At 40.8% G+C, this 22,399-nt stretch overlaps 1 protein-coding gene across 1 annotated transcript in view; it reads right to left on the reverse strand.

Moving 5' to 3' along the window:
- ctnnd2a (catenin (cadherin-associated protein), delta 2a) overlaps nt 1-5,244 on the reverse strand; it is a 195,414-nt gene extending 190,170 nt beyond the window's left edge. The window contains exon 1 of the mRNA XM_053412346.1: nt 5,116-5,244. Coding sequence (XP_053268321.1) covers nt 5,116-5,244 — 129 coding nt within the window. The remainder of the gene's footprint in view (nt 1-5,115) is intronic.
- Nucleotides 5,245-22,399: the final 17,155 nt, after the last annotated feature.

Consider the following 22,399-nt stretch of genomic DNA (forward strand, 5'->3'; position numbering starts at 1 on the left):
CCACTGGCAGACACAAACTCCAGCATGTACACACACACGCACACACGCATACGCACGCACACGCACGCACGCACAACATAGCCGTTGGGCCGACTAAGGATTCTTCCCTTGCCAGACCACTTCTGAGCCAGGGTGAGGTAGCTGCACACCACCCTTCTCTGCCCGAATGTCCCTCAGATGCTCTCTTACAGTGTTAATGGCAAGTGGATACTGCGGTTGAGACACATCTCCCACTCAAGTCATCACCTTGGCAGCTTACATTAAAACTACACCTCTAAATTTTGAGTGACTTGTGTTTTGAGGGCCGCAGAATTTCACTGTCAGACTAGATAGCACATACAGCACAGTTCTCTACTGAATGAATGACTGAAAAGGCAACCGCTTTACTGCAGATCGAAAGGTTTGTCTTCACAGTGTAATCAGATATCTCCATGTGGGTGCGGTGTAGTGGGTGCAAAAAGCTGCCATGTTTCCCATTCTTTCCTGGCAGAGGTGAGCGATTTCCTCCGAGCTGCTTAGGGATTTTTTTTTTATCTAAAAGACAAGCATTTCCTACATTACAGTATATCCACATGACTTACACACTCACACAAAAGGCTGGCTGAAACCCATCCACAGCCATACTGAATGCACACACACGCGCACGCACACACCTCAATTTTTCCGTTCAAAGCACAAACTGCTTTGAGCCAGAAAATCCACTTTTTCATGTGCCATCAAAGTGCGACTTGTAAGGTAGTATGACAGTGTCATTTCACCACTGTCACAGCCCAAAGAAGTTTGCATCATGCATTTTAAAAGCAGGGTTTACTCAATATTGTGATAGGGAAACCCTACGATATAAAATCAATCAAATGCTTATATGGACTTCTGTGTGTTCAGGGTCACAAACTTTTACAAATATTTCAAACCCGAATTAAAAACATGAAGAAGGACAAGAGAGCCCTTTTAAATGTGTGGGTGTGTGAGAGGCTTCATTTCTCCACTATCCTCCTGCCTCTGAGACAGAATGAATTAATTCCGGCTCCAAAACACAGCTGTCAACCCCAGCAGCAGATAGGGTATCGATAAAGGGGAGATAATCGGAGAGGCAGAGACGTACAGTGAGACAGAGAAGCCTTTTGGGGTACACAAAAAAAGAAACTCTCGGATTAAGTTATAATTAATACACGGACACCTACACAAAGCAATGCAAAAAGAAACTTGTGGACGAGTGTAAAAGGGGCAAGAATAGGCACGGTCAATAATCACAGTTGTAGTCGAGCGTCTCAGCAGAAGGAACGTTTTCAGTTCACTCTAAAAGCCAATGAAGTGCACTTGTAACTCCAGCGAAGAAAAGAAGGCTAAAGAGCAATTGGCAGTCTAGAGGATAAATACATTACCCTCTGAACTCTGAGAGAGACCTGGTTCCTTTTGAATATGCTGTACTGAAAGTCGCCAATAGTTGTGATCCCTTTATAACTCAAGTGGTTTATGGACACTCTACACTTGCATGCAACAAACTTAAAGTGAGATGAACGGGTGTAACTCAGCGGATCGCAGCAAGATCAGCTGGGTTTGTAGATGTGAGAGAGGACGTATTCGACAAAAGGTGTCAACAACAGCGACGGCCACAACTACCTTTCCAACAGTGACCCTGAAAATACACCTGGTTATAACACTGAATTTCAATCGGCTCAAAAGGAGCCAGACACTTAGGTACGTATAGAATGACTCATAACAAGGCAAACAGGAATTCTGATGCGTTAATCAATTCAAACACTGACGTGAAGCAAACAAGCAAATATATTGAGTATATTTAATATTTCTTACACATCAAAGAGCCACATATGGATCATTATCATTAGAATATTTATAACCAGGCAGAATAGCATTGATGAAACAGGTGAATGGATTTTAACTGAAATCCTCTCATCCTCCCACAGCCATCTGACAATGTACCAATCTCTGGCGGCTCACCAAACTCTTTGTTCCGCTGGAAGTGTGCAGACAGCTCACTATCCCGGTGGCCACTAGTCAGCAGACTGAGTTCCTGTAGCGAATCGATTGCTCTCTGTGAATAAGTTGACAGTCTTCAAGTCTATTTTGCTCATCATCTGTGACAACTGTAATTGTTGGATGTTTGACAGATGTTTTTGCCCCCTGGTTTATTCCTGTAGCTAAAAATATGAATGAAATTAGTTTTCCCTCATCGCTAATTTATTTCTTTTATGGTAGCCAAACATGTTACACTATCTTTCAGACACTGCTGCATGGTAAATATAACACAAAACTTTTAAGGCTCCAAAAACTCCAATTTGTGTGAATCTGTGTTTTCACTTAAAACTGAGCATTTTGTCATTATTGTTTATTGTAATCAGATAATCTGTAAGTATAAATTACAATTTGTGCCAAATTTGGTTCTTGAGATATCATGTACACGAGAATGAGAAGGACAGGCGTCTGGACAACACAAAAACATAATGTCTCCGACCACTTGCTGTCCTTGGCATAAAGGCTTAAAACCTGCAGGTTTAAGGGAAGGAGTCTATGGAATTTTCTAGTTCCAACATGACTTTAATAATACTAAAGATCCATCCTGTTTCAAAGAAATGTTCTGGCTCAATAAACCTGGCAATTTAGTAAGTAATCTCAAAACATCCCGTCATGAGTGACATCAAAAACTACTTCCACTTTGTAACTGTGTTTCATTCTTGAAATCCTTCAACGATCGCCACGTCTGACAGTGGACTTCAGCTATCACATAAAACCACACCATCCGTTATCTGAGTACATCAATAGGCGTCTGGTGTATAAATGTTATGAAATATGACGGTGCTGTGCAAACTGACCAACTGAAGGCAAGGGTATCAAGTACACACGACCTGAGCTACAACAATTGGTGTAGGACCACAAACAGAGGAATGTTTATATCAAGTGCATTCATCTTTGCAACTATTGATTTCAGACTTAATTTCAGAAACAAAATCAATGTTATAAATGTTTTTTGGTGGAAATACTATTTGTGGAGAAATTGCAGCGTCTAATCTGATCCTTTCAATTTCAAATGAGCCTTTCTGAAACTTGAGGTATTTTCCACATGCTGAGTATTTACTGTTGACCCAATCAGATTTGCCAACTATCCAGTGCAGCTACTGTCTTCCAATACTGGCCACAAATAAGCTGCCATGGAGCACATGGAGGACAAATCTGGTGCTCAAGGATATGCCAGCAAACATGTCTTATTTATTTTCCCAGTTCCAGATATCGAGGTGCTCTGTAACAGCAGATTCAGGTTTATTCCTCTTGATACGTAATGTGCCTCAGAGAAAAAAAAAGGAGAACAGACCATCTAGTACATTTCTTTAAACAGTATGCAAAAATGTTGAAGGCTGAGGGAGAAGGATGCAAACACCCAGAGCAAAAGAGTAATGTAAACAGTGGTGGTTGTTTTTTAAAACCTACCATGTTGAATTAATGTTACATCAGTAAAGCTGCATGGATTTGACTGAATCAGTTCAGTTCAGTTCAGTTTTTTTCTGGCGGAGGGAAATACTTTCCCACGGTCATCACAGCCGTTCTCTTCCACTGCGCTGCTATTTGAAATTATTGTATCATAAAAATCATGCGAGTCGAAATTCAGACTGCAACTGCATTCCATCTTCCATCTGATGATCAAGATATGAAATTATTTTATATTATTTAAATTTGTCCTCAAGGCAAGAGATTTTTAGAGCCGATCTCTGCAGAAATCTTAAACAATGGCTGCAGTCTATGATTAATTCCCTTTCGGGAAATGCATGTACAGTATTTGTATTTGCTCCCCCAACAGTAAGCAACAATCGGATCTTGGCAATGAAACGTGCGGAGTAACTGTGCAGTCAAGTGAGCAAAAATGGTTTGTTTGCATAAAATTTTAAGTTGTGGTTGTTTTGACGAGGTTGTCACAGATGCCGACTCACTGGACTGCAGAAACGAAACTCAGCTCGTCTCATTGTCAACATCCATTATCGCTCACTTCTGTTGTGATGTAAAATGTTGTAGTTAGTTGTCTTTTTTGCATTTGTGTTGTGGCGTTTGCATTTGTGTTTTCAGTCAATGCGCTTGTGTGAGACATCGCAGCCACCGTAAAAATGTGCTCCAGTGCTTGGACCGGACTAAACCCATTTTGCATCACTGGTTCAGTAATGTGAGAACACTGAGTGGTTCTCTGGTTGAAGAATTTTTTTTTTCTATTTACAAGGGAAGAAAAGGCTAAAATTGCCATCAGCGCTTGTCCTTCATTCAATAAGGTTAAATGACATACATCATGGTATTAAATGATAAAGAGCTTCAGCATCAATGTATAGGCAACGTGATTAACCTTTTTCTGTATTGCTTTTTGCTTTTGAGTTTTTCAGAAGGACGGAGAAATGCACATTTGACTGTGAGATTAATTATTTTACTGTACACTTCAGTATAATATAAAATAGACAAAACAGAAGTTGAGTGATTTAATTTTGCTAGCTATTCTCACTTGCACACATACATTCAATCAGGCCTGCAAATCCACATCTCATTCCATCATTCCCCTTCTCTGTCTCTTTTCCTTTCTGGTTTCTCTTTCTTCTCCTCTCAGTTATTATTGCCCTTCATCCAGATTCCTCCTCACCTACCCCTGACATGCATCATCCCGTTTGCCTCTCCCATCTCCACATCCCCTTTCCCCTTCGTCATGTAAACCATGAAAAAAGGCAGCGTCATGTCCCACTGTTTGTCCTCCTGTCCGGCTGCAGCTACCTTCACACACTTCCCATCAAGTAATTGCCTTGATTTTAATGACTGTTTCAATTATGCCTTCTTGGCTACAGCTCTCATCCTGTAATCTCCATCATTTCCATCCATTACATTCTTGCATTCCCTTGGCACCAATCAATCTTTGGTTTCTTTTAAACACTTTAAAACAGCGCAGCAGCTCTTTCCCTGAACAACAGTGACAACCTCCCGATCCCCCCCAGCAGCAAAGCTGTTCAAGTGCTATTAGAGGGGAGAAGATGAGACGAGCAGGAGGGAGAAGCAACCAAGAGCAAGATTGTGCCTTTCTCCACAAAGTAAACGGCACATAGGGTTGACATGTGTACATGGGAGAGTTCCTACCTGCTCTTTGACAGAGGCGAGGATTGAAGAGGTCGTCTCCGGCTCAGATCTGTCGCCGTTGGACGATGGCATCACAGGGGGAACCATGGCCCCCTTCTCCTGGTCTGCAGGCTGATCGGGCACCGGCATTGCTAATTTAACAAGCACAAAAAGGAATAGTTATTGTCTAGCCAACAGTTATAAAACAACAGTTATGCAGAAAAAAAAGAGTAGGGTACAAATGGGTCATATCAATGTCAATCCACTGGTAAAGCTGTATAGCAATCTACTGTAGAAGGGATGAAACAAATGCTGCCAGCCCGGCATCTACATCAGACTCTCCAATTAACTAAACTTCGATTAAAAGAAGCAGGACATCGTTAAAGACTGCATCTGTTATATGGTCTATTTCTCGAATACAGTATTACTTTTGTTGGAAGATCGTCACATTCTAAAAGCAAAGTACTTAAAGTACTTTAAAGTCTTCAGGCATCCGGTTTTCTATTCTTCAAAAGGATCTGTAAATCTGAATGCAGACAGGATTCAGTATTATACATTTTTAGATGGAGATTATATCATATCTGATGTAAATTGGAAAGAAATGTCTTTTTGATACCGGCAACAATTGCCCCTACATCATGGCTACATTGTCAATAGGAACGGATCATTTGGCATGCATATGCAATAAAAGGTGAAGAGAGAGTGCTAGTTGGTCTGAGGACGCCAACAGTGTCAGACTTTCTTTTTTGGAATAACTCACTCATCTGCCAGCTCTATATTTTTATTCTGGGAATCCACTAGAATAACTTTGCATGATTCACACTCCACAAAAATGTATTATATTGGCAAAACTTATCTCAAACAGCCTGTTATGCAGCCCCTCAAACAGGCACACAAGTCCATACTAAACCTTTACCTCTGTTAAATGTACATTTAATGACAATGATATAATTTAAATATTGTGAAGAACGAGCTGTGATTGGCGCAGATGACTGCAAAGGCTGATATCAGTTTATCATTTCTACCCTAATTAACAAACCAAAGCAGTCTGATGCAGGAGCTATTTTCTAACATTTTCTCTACACTTTCATGATAGAAAACAAGAAAAAGCATCATAGAGCCTATTTTTTTCTGATTAAGTACAGAGGTTGTAGAAAATTACGTTCAATCTGCAGGTGAAATCAAAGCTTTACACGTGTACACCAAGTCGACAATTGTGTTGAAACACACACGCATGCACCTCACAAATAGGGACCCTTGTAGTCTCATTAAAAATGTGATGCCCCACTTATGAAGATTTTAATTACTTTAGGAGCGTGTCTCTAATTGACAGGTCATTTCAAAGAGATGAGTCACAATAATTCAGTAATGTCTGAGGTCTCCACCTTCATCATCAACCACCTCATCAACCATCAAAAATTGAAATCAGCCATGCATGGATAGATTGGCCTTTTCCGTTTGGTGCACTTAATCTATTATGATGCACTGTAGGCACTGATTTTTTCAAGGTTATATACTGGTTTATCACTGTGTCAATTTCACACCAACTACCAACATCTCAAACCAAAACAAAGGCTTTGTTGACCACATGTCTGGTGTTGCACAGTACATGACAATCAAACAACTAGACACAACAAAATAACGATAGCAAATAACAAAGGTAAAACTAGTTGCTGTGCAGACTTAGATACGAAAATAGATATAAAGAGCTGCAGGCACTTTTGGAACCTCTGAGACGTTTCAGTCAGTAAATATGTGTTTTTAAAGTTTATCAAGTGGCTGAACTCACTCTCTCACTCTCTGAACTGCCTGTAGAATATGACAGAGACACTGCAGGTCTGAGGTCACAGTTCCAGAAACCTCATTAACCTAATTAGCCTTTAAAGTCATTGTTCGTAGTTCAAGAGAGAAACTAATTTGGAGGAAGAGGGGAAGTTCTGTTGCACTGAAACACCATTTCTCACTCAAGAAGTTCTGTGGTGACTGAAGGTTGAGAGAGACGGCATGTTTTTTGTTTCTCCTGCATCGTATTACTCACATTGTTTCAAAGCTCACATTGTTAGGAAGTCATACAAAGAGTTGTTTATAATGATTGGCGAAATTGCATAGGAATACTTCTGTAACATTAATTGGAATAGTTTTAAATCACCATGTCTCTTTCCTGTCTAGGAACAAACAGGGAGCGAGATGAATCAGGAAATTGGTCTGTGAGTTTGAGTTAACAGACAAAAGGACAGGATTTTGTCAATACAATGAACCCGACTTCAGTAAAAGACAAAATAATGACCTGATTGAGAGTGGGATTACATAATGAAGTCTCTTACTTTACAATGTGCCTATTCTGAGCCCTTCACTATTAACATTTGATGAAATATCCAAATCTCTTACTGTCTATACACTCATTGGTGTATGTGCACTTACCATCTTGAGTGTTTTACAGATTTAAGCAGTTTTTTTATGTTAATGTCATTGCGAGAGCTAATCAGACAGTGATGGAACCATTAGCACCAGTCAAGCTATCCAGCTCACACAGACAGTAAACAAGCCAGTAAAGATGCAGACAGCCTGCAAATCAAACATCCAATAAAGTCTATCAGCCAGTCAGCTAGCCAGCCGACAGACTGCAGGCAAGACAGGGTGGTGTTGGTAAATAAAAGATGTTCGCAAGATGGCCTGCATACTGTTATTTTCACTCTCACTGACAAACACCACTTCTGTGTCTGGCAACTTCCCTCCTGAGTGGAGATGAGTCACCAGAGTTTAGCTCCTGAGCATCTCCAGCAAAAACCATATTGCACGATCTGGCCTGACTATTTCTCTTCTATAAAACAAGTCAAGTTAGGTTGTACGTTTTTGCTCAAGTCTGAATTATTAACATATGGACATAATCCAAATTCATTATGGCCTTCCAAATTGCTGTTTTGCATTTACTGATATTGAAGAACTGAGCTTAGTGGCACTGGCGCATCAGATTACCCAAAAGCTGTCCAACACAATACTTGACGAACAATGAACTGACAAATAAAAAGCAAACAAATACGACTGCATTCTGCATATGAAACAAAATTTAATGATTCTGATAAGACGCAATCATCTGAATTAGTAAAAGCAAAACTAAATGTTAATCCAAAACCCGAAAATGTAGTTTTGTGCCTCTGGGTACAGCGTGCACCATTTGTTTTCTGAGGAAGCCAGGGCTCGTGTATTGAGAGGACGCAAACCCTTTGTGATTAGTGTCCAAGCAGGTGCTGTGTTTAGAAAATTGCAAAGTTGGCTCACTGTTTATTGGTGGCTGCTGCGGAGGTAATCCTCGTACCAAAACATTCATCATCGAATGTCACAATCCTCCACCAGCCCAATATTCCTCTAAGGCTATTGTCAGCAGGCCCAGTTGAGCTGCTATTGAATAGACGTGTTACGTGCAGATGGGTACAATGTAATAGGATCCTCAGCTTAGAGGGGGATTTTGTAGCTCGGGGGACCCATTTAATTGTAGCACATCCGGGTTTGAGGTTTCCTCTTGAACTGAGAAGGTATGATGGCCTGTCACTTCAGTTTGCTCAGGCCTGGGGGAGAAAAAGGCTGTTTCTGACAGTATGGCAGACAACATAGCGTTTACAAGATGTCTGCTATTTGGGCTTAATCCATGATTTTTAAGGATATTCAACACAGTTTAAATGAAACAAAAAGTTCTCGGCGGTACAAACCCAGGCCACCTTCTTCCTGTCTGGTAGTACAAGAGATCTGGGAGATCTAAGCTGGCTACAGATGTACAGCTGAATCAACTCGACTGTAATGGTAATGTTCCACCTAACTGTCTTTTTGTCCCAGGTGCTGTTTGCTCACAGGTCCAAAACTGTTTCCTTTCCAACTCTGGAAACAATCACACTCTCTCCCTGCTTCAGAGGAGTGTTTGTTGGCATTCGATGGAGACCGACACTTGAGCATTGGTGGCAGCCTGCTCAGCCTGTGCCCGAGGGAAAGCTTGCGACTGGTCTATTACGATCTCCACCTATTCCCGATATGAGTCTAATATTGCGTTGTATTTTGTTACAGACTTGCCTCAATCCCAAGGTAACTCTGTCTTTCTATCACCACAGATCAATTTCCCATAGCTGTGCGTTTTCCTGTGTAAACTGCAGATCTCCGGGGTGGAACATGTATTCCATCTCTACTGAATTCCTTCGGCTAGTGAAACCCGGTTCATCTCACAGGTATGGAGTGAGGGGTCAGATTTCCTCTGGTTTTCATACTCAGACTAATGGTCCAACCGAGATCCTAATAAAATATGTTGACTATTTGTCTGTGAATTTAATTCTAGTTAAACAATGCACAATCTAATCAGTCTATTGATTTGGTTAAATGTAGGGATTATGGTCAAGGGGGTTGGAGAGACAAACAGTAGTGCAAGTAATCTTAAACACTTAAATCTAACCATCCACTTAAATAAACCCGTCTATTAAGTTTTAAATATTTGTTCATATTAAATGTAGCCACCCGCTTAGTCGTCCCTGTCTAACTACCACTGAAAAATCTACTTTTGCTCCACACATTCGTACATGCACAACCTCAGGGGTTTCTCACACCATGAGTGGGATTTAACCGGATGGACAACTCTGACCCATGCTCACACCGCGACCGGACAGGCCTTCACACCAGCTCTCTTCCGGCTGAACACACCTTACATAGACATTTTTTCTGCCAGCACACACACGCACACGCACGCACACAGGCACACGCACGCACAAACTTTCCCATGTGATTCTAACAGAAGAACTTTCTGTTTCTAAATTGAATTGCTCTAACTGCCTGGCCAGCAGTTTGCAGCACCCGTTTCCTTGCTTGCCATAAACACAGCAGAAGGATTAAGCATTAATGATGATGTACTATTTCACAGAAAACTACAGAACAAATGCTAAAATCTTAAGTGTCTGCTGAAAAATGTAGTGACCACTTTAAAATGTCAGGCTAGTGGTTGATTATTCTTATCTCTTCTAGGCAAGATCCCAGGTATTGCGTGTTGAGGAATCTACTTTCCTCAGTGTGTGTGAGTGGGTGGCTCCTCTTATAAGGAACAAAATCAAAAGCGTGCCTTTTCCCCTTCACATGAAATGACACTGATGAAATATTTAAAAAGCCTTGACATGCAGCCTGAGTTGAAGAGAAGGAGATACCTTTGGGGATTTGAATCCTCCTGCAGGTCTGCCTTAACACATACGTGGTGCTTATCAGGGAAGACATTTTGACGTGGCACAGTAAGAGAGGTGCAGATGTAAGTAATAAAGTAAATAATGGCTGAATTAGCATTTTGCTGCATCAGTTTTTGGGTTTTAGTTCTGTGGGTGCAGGCACACTGTCACATTGACTGTAGAGCCTGAGCTAATGTTATTGATACCTGTGGTATTCCCAACATTGGCAAGTACTTATACACGTATAACAAGAAATACGCAGGCTGGGCAACATGATGGCTCGAAGGAGAAGTTAGCAAATACTGCTTCTTCTTTTTTTCTAACTTTAACTTTGAATTTCCACCCCCATATGTCCTTACTTCCAATCCTTCTCTTCCAAATAATAAATATAACAATTTGTTACAATTCAACCAAAATACATGAAATATGACTGGTTGTAGCACTAGCCCTTACCTGGTGAAGAAGATAGAAATTAAGATCGACCAACAGTTGTTTTTCACAGCAGCCATTTTGAAATGAACTAGTCGGTAACCACAGGTGTTACCAATCACATTAACGAAGGCTCTGGGGCTAAATACAAGTGACATGACATCTCATCAGTAACACCTGGGTTCACCTTTGATTTCAAAATGGCTGCTGTGAAAAGCTATCTTTAAACTCCTGACTTTGCATCTGTAACCATATCTGTAACACAAAGTACAATCAAACACTCACTCAGCACAACTCAAAATACACCATTCCTGTCATATTCACAGAAAATAGTCTCCCACCTTCATGCACACTGTGCCAATTACACAGAGGTGGCAATAATACACAGTCTTTAACTTCAGGTAGAGGTGCTTGTGTTAAAAATGACTCAAGTTAAAACGGTACTGATTCAGCCTCCAATTACAAGCTCTAAAATCCACTCAAAGTATAAAAGTAAAAAGGACTTGTTGCAACACACAGAAATGTAGCAATGATTTTGAAGAAAAGGGGGAAAGAATTGAGAACAGAGGATTTTTGTTTGCGGTTTCAGGCTGCCTTAAAAAGTGATTTATCATTAAACCACTCTTTGAGGCAGCCTGAACATGAGCATAAAAATGTAAAATAAAGAAAACTATAAATGCTGTCCGTCCTTCCACACACAAGTAGTTCTCCTGTCCTGGACATCCTATCTTGCACAGCAATAATAGTTTACGAGCTTTTGTTGGCATAAAAACACTAGATATTTGTGTATGTGCATTAAAGTTGACTTTTCTCCCAGGCGGTAGTAAGTGTAAATCTAAATTCAATTTCCCCGAAAAGCCAGTTCCCATTCAAGGCTGGTTCTTGAGTCCTTCCTCAGTGTTTCCCATTCATTATCTGGACTGTGGCAACACACCTTCATCCAGTTTAGGTTTCAGTTTCATAATGAACCAAAACATTGTTACACTTCTCTTAATAACATTTGAGATTTCTAACTATTTGCCACGTCCTCACTCACGCTGTTGCTCTACCATGTGCTTGTACACTGCTCGCTCTACCGTTCATAATGTTTTTTACCAACCACACATACCTCGTTATTTCAGCTGCAGTTGTGGCATGCATTTCACTTCTCCTTCCCTCTTTCGTCTCTGTACCTGTCTCTCAGAATCTGTTGCATGTGAGGGCAACCTTCTTGTGCATGTCAGCTGATTGCTTTGTTTTCCTGTTTTACTAAGAAAAACATCTTCTGCACTGGATAGAGAGTTTTCAACTGTTTTCTTTGACAGGGTTAAATTGACCTTATATGAGCTGCATAATATTTCAAAGATCTTTTCTTTAATGCTTCAGTGTTACAGGACTATTCATGCATATTCAACCACGTTTTGATGACTGAAAGCCTCTCTCTGAAAATGATGGTTTCTGATTACAAAAAAGTCAAGCATTCAAGACTCATTCTGGGACACACATACATATGTATACACACACTATTGCTGGGCATATGAAGCATTTATTAAAACTGACTCGCAAAAACCTTTTCATCTTATTTGAATTTCAAATACAATCTGATTCCTATCAAACCTGTTTATTCCCGATCTACAATTTTTATTTCAAAAAATGAGGTCTATATAAAATAATGGATAAAATAGACAGAAATATGGAAACTTTTAAATATCGTGTTGCTCATAAGCTGTGTGCACTTGAGAGGCACCCACAAGAGCTCGAACAATCATCTCCCACAGAATGGAGGCAGAGCTGTGAGAAATGAAGAGAACTTTAATTAGAATTTCCAGGATTATTACCATGATTTCTTGGATGATTGATAGATCCGTTTTACCTCCATGTTAAATCTAATATTAAACTCAGAATGATGCATAATTCATGGAGAGGGTGCACGGTACATGTGTGTAGATAAATGCACACACTGATGCACACCACGTATGTGCTCAAAATGTACACCTGTGCATCAAGCAGAGAGTAAACATTTTTAATTATGCAGACACACTCAACTATAAATAGATAGTGTTCTCTTATGGAGAAGATCCAGGCTAAATAAAGTGGGACATAACAACTTAAATTTTATGTTTGGTAGCTATTTGACACCATTAATATTATTTGCAACAGTAATATTCAGTTTCATACAGAATAATAAGACCTCAGATATTAATAGGCAGAGGGAAATATGTGATTATTACATATGCTGTATGAAGGTGGACGACATGGCCGCTCCACAAAAGTGTAGCCAATGCATTTTGTTAAAAATGTGTGTTGGCTGGACCTTGATACCACAGGACGATCATACTGCGCCGACTCTAAATAACCTCAAAACTGCAAAATGTAATAAAATGTCATAATATGTTAATGGTAATAAAAGTGTCAACGTCCATATGCAAATTTAGAAAATGAGCGCCGGTGGTCTGTCAAACTGAGATAAGAAGGAGCTCAGGCTCACATTCGAGAGGCTGGTCACAGGCATCTGGGATCTGATGCCTGAGGCCTGTTTCGCTCACAATCAAAAGCACCAGGGCAAGCAGTCAACAGAGACAGCATCATTGATTATTTCAGTCAATATCCACAGCTACTGCAACTGTGGCATTTCTATGATAAACTCTACCCTGTTACTCTAAAATAAACCAATTATTTGGTACCTTAATGCAAAAAGTTACACTTCACAGGCTTCTCTTAAAGGAGCCAAAGCAAATATATTATCTATTGTTGTTGTTGTTTTTGCTTGTAGCGCTTTAGTGCGGCACACAGATACACACAAGCACACATACGCAAACCACCATATACGCTCAAAGCTCAGTCAGGCAGCTGGGAGGCAGTGAGATGGGTGACCTAGATTGGGTGCCGGGTTTGAAGACATGCAGGAGAAGCCATCTGCATACAAAGTTAGCGATCTCTACCCCAGCATGAGAAACCAGGAAAGACGGGTAGAAATAATGCCAACTTTTTTCCTGCTATACAGAATGCATGTTTCTCCCTCTGGTCTCTTTTCCTTATTTTGACATGAGGACGACAGACAAGAGACAGGAAGCATGATTGTAGGAAAACAGAGTAGCCCTACATGGTGCCATTTGATTCTAGACTCACTCAATCATCTCCACATGTCCAACAGGGCAACTTATTAGTTTTAGTTTTAGATTAAATTGATATGACAAAAATAAGACTGTCAATATGGAATTTGCTTTTACTGCCAAGTTGTGGCATTACAACTTAACGCATTACTCCATAAATTCTCCAGTTCTTGAGAGAATTTCTCAATCTTCATCACATTTGGACAAATAGGATCAAAAACATTAATTCTGATGTAGAAATATTGATCAAAATAATGACACAATTCCCTTGACATGTAAATTAATTGAAGACATATATCATATATCAAATGACGTTGGATTTGGATAAAAAAGAGGTACATTGAGCTAGCCTCTATAATGCCCTTACTCAACAGCAAATGAATAAATGTAACCTAGACTTTTTGTTTTTCCGACAGCAGGGGTATGACCCACAAAATTTACAATTGCTACAGAAAAAAGGAAAAGGAATTATTAAATAAGACTTCGGATTTTAGGTGCTTGAAAACTTTGGCGTTCTGTGGAAACCAAGTTTAAACGTAGCAACCGTGATGAGTTTTACAACTTAGAAGAAGTTTTGAGGACGTAGCCTGTATCTAAGATGTGACTAACCAATAAATGATTTTGCCTAGTGCCTGAAAACAATGACGGCCCATAAGCAGGTTTTATCACCTTGACTGGCAGACTAATGGGAACTGTGGCTCATTAACACTTTTGAAAAAATACTGTCACCTTCGAAAGCCAGAGCTGTCAGCACGAAGGCAGCGTGCCACAAATTCCACTGTCACCTAAGAAACCAGACACCCGAGACGGAGACAGACAGGAAGTCACAGCAAGTCACACCTCACTGCAGCAAAGATGGAGACCATTGCAGTGTAGAGAAAGCAAAAGACGCCAAGTCATCAAGAAGATAAGCAGTAAAAGGTTTAAGGACTAAAAAAGATGGAATAGAAGATGAGAGACAAAGACAAGCGAGAGGGTAGGAGGGGAAGAAATCAGCCATTTCCTCGTCTGAATCTCAATTTTCTCTTGCTTGTCTCGCACCTCCCTCTCACTTCCTTCACACTTGTCAGAATAATAACCACCTGATAATCTCCTCATAATTGGCATAATGCCAACTATAGACACAGGAAGGCAAACACCTACTCCTTCCTTTACAGTCTGATATTAAGCCGACGGATTTGATCAATGAAGTGGAAATCTTGCATTCAGAGGAGAAGCAAGTGATGAAGCAAAAATGTCTTTGTCAAAATAATAAAGAGGGTTTATGGGAGATATGGTCTTCTGTTATTAAGCCATTCACACTGTCAAGCATAAGTGACCGAGCTGTATGACATACCTCGTCACTAAGAGAGGCAGAGGCATCTTGAGCAAATATGCAGCAGGATGCGCTGTTGCTATTGACAAGTCGTAGCTGTCATGCATGACTTTAAGACGGCAGTGTTCAGGGGTTCCCCTCTGAATTTGGATCAGCAGCGCGGGCGGGAAACCCTGGTGTGGGCGCTGAAGCAGCAGACATGCAGCGACAGCAAGAGCCGGAGAGAAACATGGCCACACGACCACAGATGATCAACAGCGTGGAAATACTTCGTCAGAGCAGATAACGTCGTCAGCTGCAACATATGTATGGCTGACCCTAGAGCAGAACAACACCAGGGCCTTCATAACCTTCACAAAGTGCACCCACTTACAACTAAAGCTGGCAGCAGCAATGTCAGCGAGAAGAAGTGTTAACATAGTGGACAAGGAGGGCAGACGACAGTCAGAGCATTCGTCCTATCACCAACCACCAGAGTTCCTGTCTCTCTCCCACACATCGACAAGGGTTGTAAACTACTTTTTATTCATAGTTGACAACTTCTAAAGTGCAGTGGATCAGCTGCGAGTTCGACCATCAGCAACAATCATTAGTCAACCTCCCTCAGTCAGTAGACCAGGCACTGGAGCATTTTCAGGTCTCAACTTCTCATTTATTTTTTGATTTATTTTTGACTCCCCTTCTGTGCTCACTACTGTTGAGTAAAACCCTCATTCCACTCATTCTCTGGACGTCACATTTGGAATCCAGACCAATTGCACACAGTGTGTTTGTGTGGGGAATTACCACTGTTTTATGTTATATGAGCCTTACAGGAGACCCCGCATTTGCAATGATATATTGAATGAGCAAAAAACCCATTTCATATGGTGAGAGAAGCCATATGCATTCTCTGAAGCACACAAAGAAATCCATGTGATGATGTGCAATATTCCCAAATCCATTTATAGCAGTGAAAATATACTGTCCGCTGTCGTTGAGAGAAAAAAGGTGATAAAGGCTAACAGCTAGCAGTTGCCTGAGGGAGGGCTGTTCGTGGCTCTCACAGATTCTTTGCAATTGTTGAAAGCTTCCTTTATATCTCAGAAGCTTTGTCCTTGACTTAAACAAATCCTGTGACCACAGGAAACACAAGGCAATGAGCATTTCTGAGTGTTTTCAAACCTTGACACATTTACCGAAGTACAGAACACTACAGTATTTAGTGTCTTTAATGGACTGACTTTGGGCCAAATGCAAGAAAAACCTGGGGCCTGTCAGTTTATATATTGTTATGTCATTGTCTTAAAAAACGTTATCAAAGTAAATGTTTTTCCTGGTGAATGTTAACATAGCACTTTTCTCACAGATTGCACATGCAATCTGTTAGGAAGCCATTAAGTCAGAGTACATTTCCAGTGCAACAATCGTCACCTTCCTTTTCTCTTTATGATATGAGATGATGATATCTGAGTAATGAAATGTTTTTCTCTCTTTTTTTGAACAGATATTATGCCACAGATCCAGCACCATCCAGCTGGCCCTGCTGGGGAAAATGAAGCATCATTACTCCCTTGCCTGAAAACACAGCTGGTTCAGACTGAGGCCATCTTGAGCAGTTCAAAATTATTCATTAATTAATTAATGATTGAAAGGATGGTTCGGTTGGACTGCTCTGGGCAACTGTAGTTTCAATATGAACCGTGGTAATTTTAAAATTTGGAAAATTGACTGATATTAATAATGAAAAAGCTTCAGTTGGCCATTTGAGACCCGGAAGAGAAAATCAGTCTGGTGATAGTTTAATCTGAATATGAAAGCTCCAAATAAGATACCATTTATTTTGCTATGAAGGCACATCCTCAAGCTATCTGGTATTGAAAGACCCCTGTACCCCAATACGCTCAGAGTGGTTAGAGTTAAAGGGAGATTTATTCTTTGCAAATAAAAAAACTTGGTGTACATAAACACAACACAGAGCGGCAGGTCATTCGTTATAATACATCATATCTTTTATTTCTATTGACTTAGAAAAGTGAGAGAATCTACCCACAGTTCCCTTGATCTATCCCAATATAAAGCTTGGCTGTCTTGTCATTTAAATTTGCAAAATTGTGTTCAAATACGTGCGCACTCTATGAGCGTGTCATCGCTCGAAAGTGCTTGGAATGCTAGGAAAATGACAACATGCGTCACAAGCCATCATCGGAGCCACTGACTTTTATAGAGCATCATATTGTTAATGCTGGAGATGACGTGTTCCCGGCACTTTTGACAGGTGGTCAAATAGCGTGTTTGGACTAAAAAAAATGTTCCTTCCTTCGTCATATAGCCTTTTCATGCATGCAAAAAGGTCTGCTGAGTAACAAAAACGAAAATCCATGGAAAATGGAATATCATTCCTTCTCTTTCTCGTACAACACTGCTCCTGAAGTGCCTTAAAGACCTTGTTTGCATTACTGCCTTTTTTCCACTTAAGCTGCCAGTCTACTGGCTGGTTTTGAAACAATGGAATTTCAAAGGAAAAGGATGTTACACAGGCAGACAGCAATGGAGAATAGTGGGTTCAGTTGATAACCTTGACCATGACTGTCATCACCTGCGTCTTGAACATGAAGATATGATGACTATCAAAGGGGACAGAGGCCAACATTTAACTGGGTGCTATCTCTTACAGAGCAGGCCCGAGTTTGATCTAATGAAAGACAGCATTCCTCTTTGATAGAAGCAAAAGGGAAAATGAGATGTAATAAGACCACAGACCAAAAAAGGTGTCAGTTTCACTTGTGGCAGATTTAAATTCTCAGTTTTATAAACGGTTAATATTATAATAATTGGATAAAAGCAGAAATTGTAACAAACCAAATAAGATGCTTCCGTAAATCGTATTTAATAATTTATGCTAATAGGACAGTGAATTCAGATCTCCCCGAAGAATGTTAGGAAAATAGAGTTCAGGGCTTATCGGAAAGCAGCCAAATAAAATGTAAAATATAGAACAGTGTTTGTTGTATTCATGTGAAGCTACAATGACACATTAAACTCTTTACCTAAGATTGCTGCTCCATTCCATCCACAGCAGCAACTTCCTCTTCATAATATAGCTCACCACAATAGCACGTTTTATCCTTTGCATCCATAGCAGAGGCTTTTGATGGCAGCAGAGCTCACCACAGTATGAAACCCATAAAGCCGCAGTATGGAGGCTGTGCTGTGGCTTCAGAGCAGTAATATACCCCTGAGGGTGGATAAGAGGGGCCAGGAGCTGTCTGCAACATGGCTATATCCACACACATCATATCACTCACACCTTTGACATTTAATACATACACAATTTACATGAGGTGACAGTGATCCTGCACTAACATCCACAAACACACACACACACACACACACGCTGCCATCATCACTGCATGCTCCACAAAACTAGTTTGCATTTACATCTAAGAACTATGAAGCAACCTGAACGTAAAGATTAGTCAGGCGAAATCACTGGCTCCCAATATATTTGGAACATCTACCTGGCTTCTTGGGTAAGTCTCTAAGCTCTGCACACATGGATGTAAGCAGTTTATCCCACACAGATCCTCCGAAGCTCAAGATTGGATGGGAAGTGTCTGTGAATTGCCATCTTCAGGTGTTTATGGGCTTGAACTCCGAGCTTGGGCCACTTGAACCATCACCACAGCCTCAGGTCACCTGCAGGTTTTCGTTAACTCTGTGCGATATCCAGATGTCCCGATATTCGACCTCAGGTACTCAGCCCGTGAGGCCCATTTCATAGCATTGTGAGATGGGTCAACAAACCAATATGCAGGCCATAGATAAACAAACAAGGACGGAACAACAAATCAAACCCAAAACGTTTTCATCTTTGTAAAAGCACATAGCTCCATGTCCTATTCATTTTTACAAAATAAGGAAATGAATTGTTTAAAAATTAACTCTCATTCACTCTGTAAGACAAGAGGAAGAAAGTAAACAAGGCAGAGTAAAAGCCACATGTTTCTGTGTCGTCAGAGTAAATTAAGAGAGAGTCGTCAGTGTCCCGTTCCTAGTTAAACACTTTTGAGCCCTTGCTGCCTCTCACACTCAATCACTTGCCAGATGTCAATTAAGTGTGTCAGAGTTCACGGCCTCAGTCCTCAGGGGGGGCATTGACATTCAGTCTAGGTATTTGGCTGCATTCGTCCTACTTTCAGTTCTGACCAGCCCCCTTTTTTTCTCTCTCTCTCTCTCTCTCTCTCTCTCTCTCTCTCTCTCTCTCTCTCTCTCTCTCTCTCTCTCTCTCTCTCTCTCTCTCTCTCTCTCTCTCTCTCTCTCTCTCTCTCTCTCTCTCTCTCTCTCTCTCTCTCTCTCTCTCTCTCTCTCTCTCTCTCTCTCTCTCAGAAGCACCAACATGACACCCTGCTTTGCCACAGTAAGGGGTTTTGCAAAGTGTTGATATTTTTGTCAAGTCAGACCAGATAATAATTTTCTTCATGCTCTCCTTAACATGCCACAGGTCAAATTTCAAGCAGGCTTTCAATACCTTTTACTAATATGATTGATGGGGTGCTGCTGAGACGAATGTCCTTCAGCCACCTCTGTAGAGGACTTCTGAAGCTGTTAGAGTGACCATTGGGTTATTTGTCACCTCCATGACCAAGGACCTTTGTGCTGCATAAAAACAGTCTTAAAATTTCACAATCACAGAGGCCACTGTTCTCCTGGGAAATTGAAATGCTTTAGAAATGTATGTATATCCTAATCTATGCTCAAATACAATTATATTGCCGAGGTCTACAGAGACTGAGGAAAATCAAGCCATGAACTTAAAGGGTCAGGGTTACAGTCATTTTTTGATCATTATAGCTTTTATTGAAATATCCAGTGAAAACCTTTAATGTTGTCCTACTGATGTCTGTTCAAAGTGTTGGCACAGTCTGTGCCGCTGCACCATCTGAAGTATTATTTAGGCAATACTACACTGCAGGAAGTAGTACTGTGTATTTTAAACATGTTGAGAAAAAGGCAATCAACAAAGGAAGTCAGTGGTTCATGAAACAGCAAGTTTATGACATTAAAACCCGACAAGAACAGAATAAGACAGTGGATTCAAACAATGAAAGACCAGCACAGTCTCTGAAACTTTATGTTAGATGGTATTAAAACGTACTGCCACCTTCTCACATGTGACGCATGTAAGTGAAGCCGACACCCCTGCACACATGGCACATGCAAGAGAAGGCACGCACAAAAGGCTTGGATGTTATTCCCATGCTCTTCCAGCTGCTGGAAGCTGAAGGTCTTCCTGCTGGTTGCGTTTGATCCCACTGGAGATGCCATACAGTCTGTCAGAGGAAGGGAGATCCCACTGGGACCCTGCTGCCTCAGTCCTATCTGCATGATGTCATCCTCACACTCGCACACTCTTTTTTTTCTCTTTGCATTCACCAGCCTGCATCACTCCTCCGCCTTTATTCTCTCCTCTCATCGTTTAATTCTTTAATATGGGGCTGACATGTGTTGTATTCGCAGACAATCATCTTCTGTGTATGGAAGACTGTTCTGATGCAAATGCGGTATTCAAACTCCTTTCTGCTGTTTTGTATTGTAAATCATAGGGCTTCAAAGTTATAATTTACTTTGTAGCTCTGCCACATCATTTTCTTTTCTGCTGAACTATTCATTCAAAATGTGTCCGATTATTACCAGTAATATAACTGGAGTCTATATGTCTGACAGGTGTATACATATAGATGCGTGTGTGTGTGTGTGTGTGTGTGGGTGGGTGTGTGTGTGTGTATTCTGTGTTCTAATGTGTGATGGGCAGGTCTGTGTGGAAAAAGAAGATCGCTGTGCTGGCATTTCTGTTTCAATGTTATTGTCCTATTCTCCTTATCAGCCACTAAACACATTCCTCCAGATAAATGCATTGGTGCTCTGTGTGTGTGCGTGTGTTTGTGTGTGCGCGCAAACTCACCATGTTTAGCCATAATTGCGACCGTTTGTTTGGCAATGCCTGAATAAGTGCATAACATAATTTGCAAGTATGTGTCTATCTGCCAGAGAGACAGTGAAATAGAGGGATATAGGGCGAGCGAGGGAGCGAGAAAGGGTGAGGAGGATAGAGGCATTCAGTGCTCTCTCTGTTTCTCTTTCTCTCTCTGGGTCCTAAGCCCTTGGGTGTCACAGAAGAGTTCCACTGTGTTAATCTCTGTGTAATAACTGAATCACAGAGAAAACAATAGAGTTCTTTTCACAAGCCAAAAGGCCTCTGGGCAGCTGGTTAGTCTGTCTGTTTGACTCTGTGAATGTACGGGTGTGATTTTGTGTGTGCATACAAATATATGCCTGAAAATTGAAAGCCAGACAGAGCTCTCCATCGGATCTGAGTAAAGCGAGTGATGTTAGGAGATATTTCTGCCTGAATCCCGAGTCATGCTTTCAAAACAAGTTTCCACAGAAACAAAGAGGCACACACATAGATGGCGCAGAACATTGAATTCTTTATAAATCCAATGCATTGTGTTGAAACAGAGAGATGATCATTAAAAAGCAGTCGGATATTCTTCCCCTTTCTTTCCTCAGGGGTTTAAAAAGGCTATTTTCCTCGCCATGAACCACTCCTTGTTCTATCAACTCTGTCGCCGATTACACGTTCATTACCGCACACATTTTAAACGATTTTAGGATGATCACCATTAACAATACAGCATCGAGCAATGTGCCCGAAACTAGCCCCAGCAGGACACCTTCAACAGATCGGCCAACTCAGCGCCAACTCTTTTTTAACCCTTTGAACCCTGTAATAGAAATGGTCTGCCAGTTCCCACATTGGTTTTCTTGGGGTATTTTTAAATGCTTTACATCTGTCAAATCTGTACAACTTAAGAAAAACGTTATGCAAGTCAATAAAGCATAATACACGCAATTATACACGTCAAAATTGGAGAATCACAGAAATCGTCCTGATCCAGAATATTTCGAATATAGAGACAAATATTTCTTAACAGTCACCAACTAATGTATTTTGGGATATGACAAATGTTCTCTGCTCCTCTCTCCGACATTAACGCACTTTTCTTTTTTCAATTGTTTCAATGTGTAATGATGTCATCGCGAGTTTCGAAAGTCGGGGGGTAGATGACAAAGCACTTTCTGCTGCAAATAAATGAATGTTTTATCTACTATGTTTTTTATTTCAGGGTTGATTTGAACAGGAAACAACGACCTCCCGTGGCCAATTAGGGGTCGTCTACGGAAAGTCCCTTTTCAAAGGGTTAACCAGAATCTTACCCCATATCGTATCCTGTGGA

This window comes from Pleuronectes platessa, chromosome 20, assembly GCF_947347685.1.
Source record: "Pleuronectes platessa chromosome 20, fPlePla1.1, whole genome shotgun sequence".
Taxonomy (NCBI): domain Eukaryota; kingdom Metazoa; phylum Chordata; class Actinopteri; order Pleuronectiformes; family Pleuronectidae; genus Pleuronectes; species Pleuronectes platessa.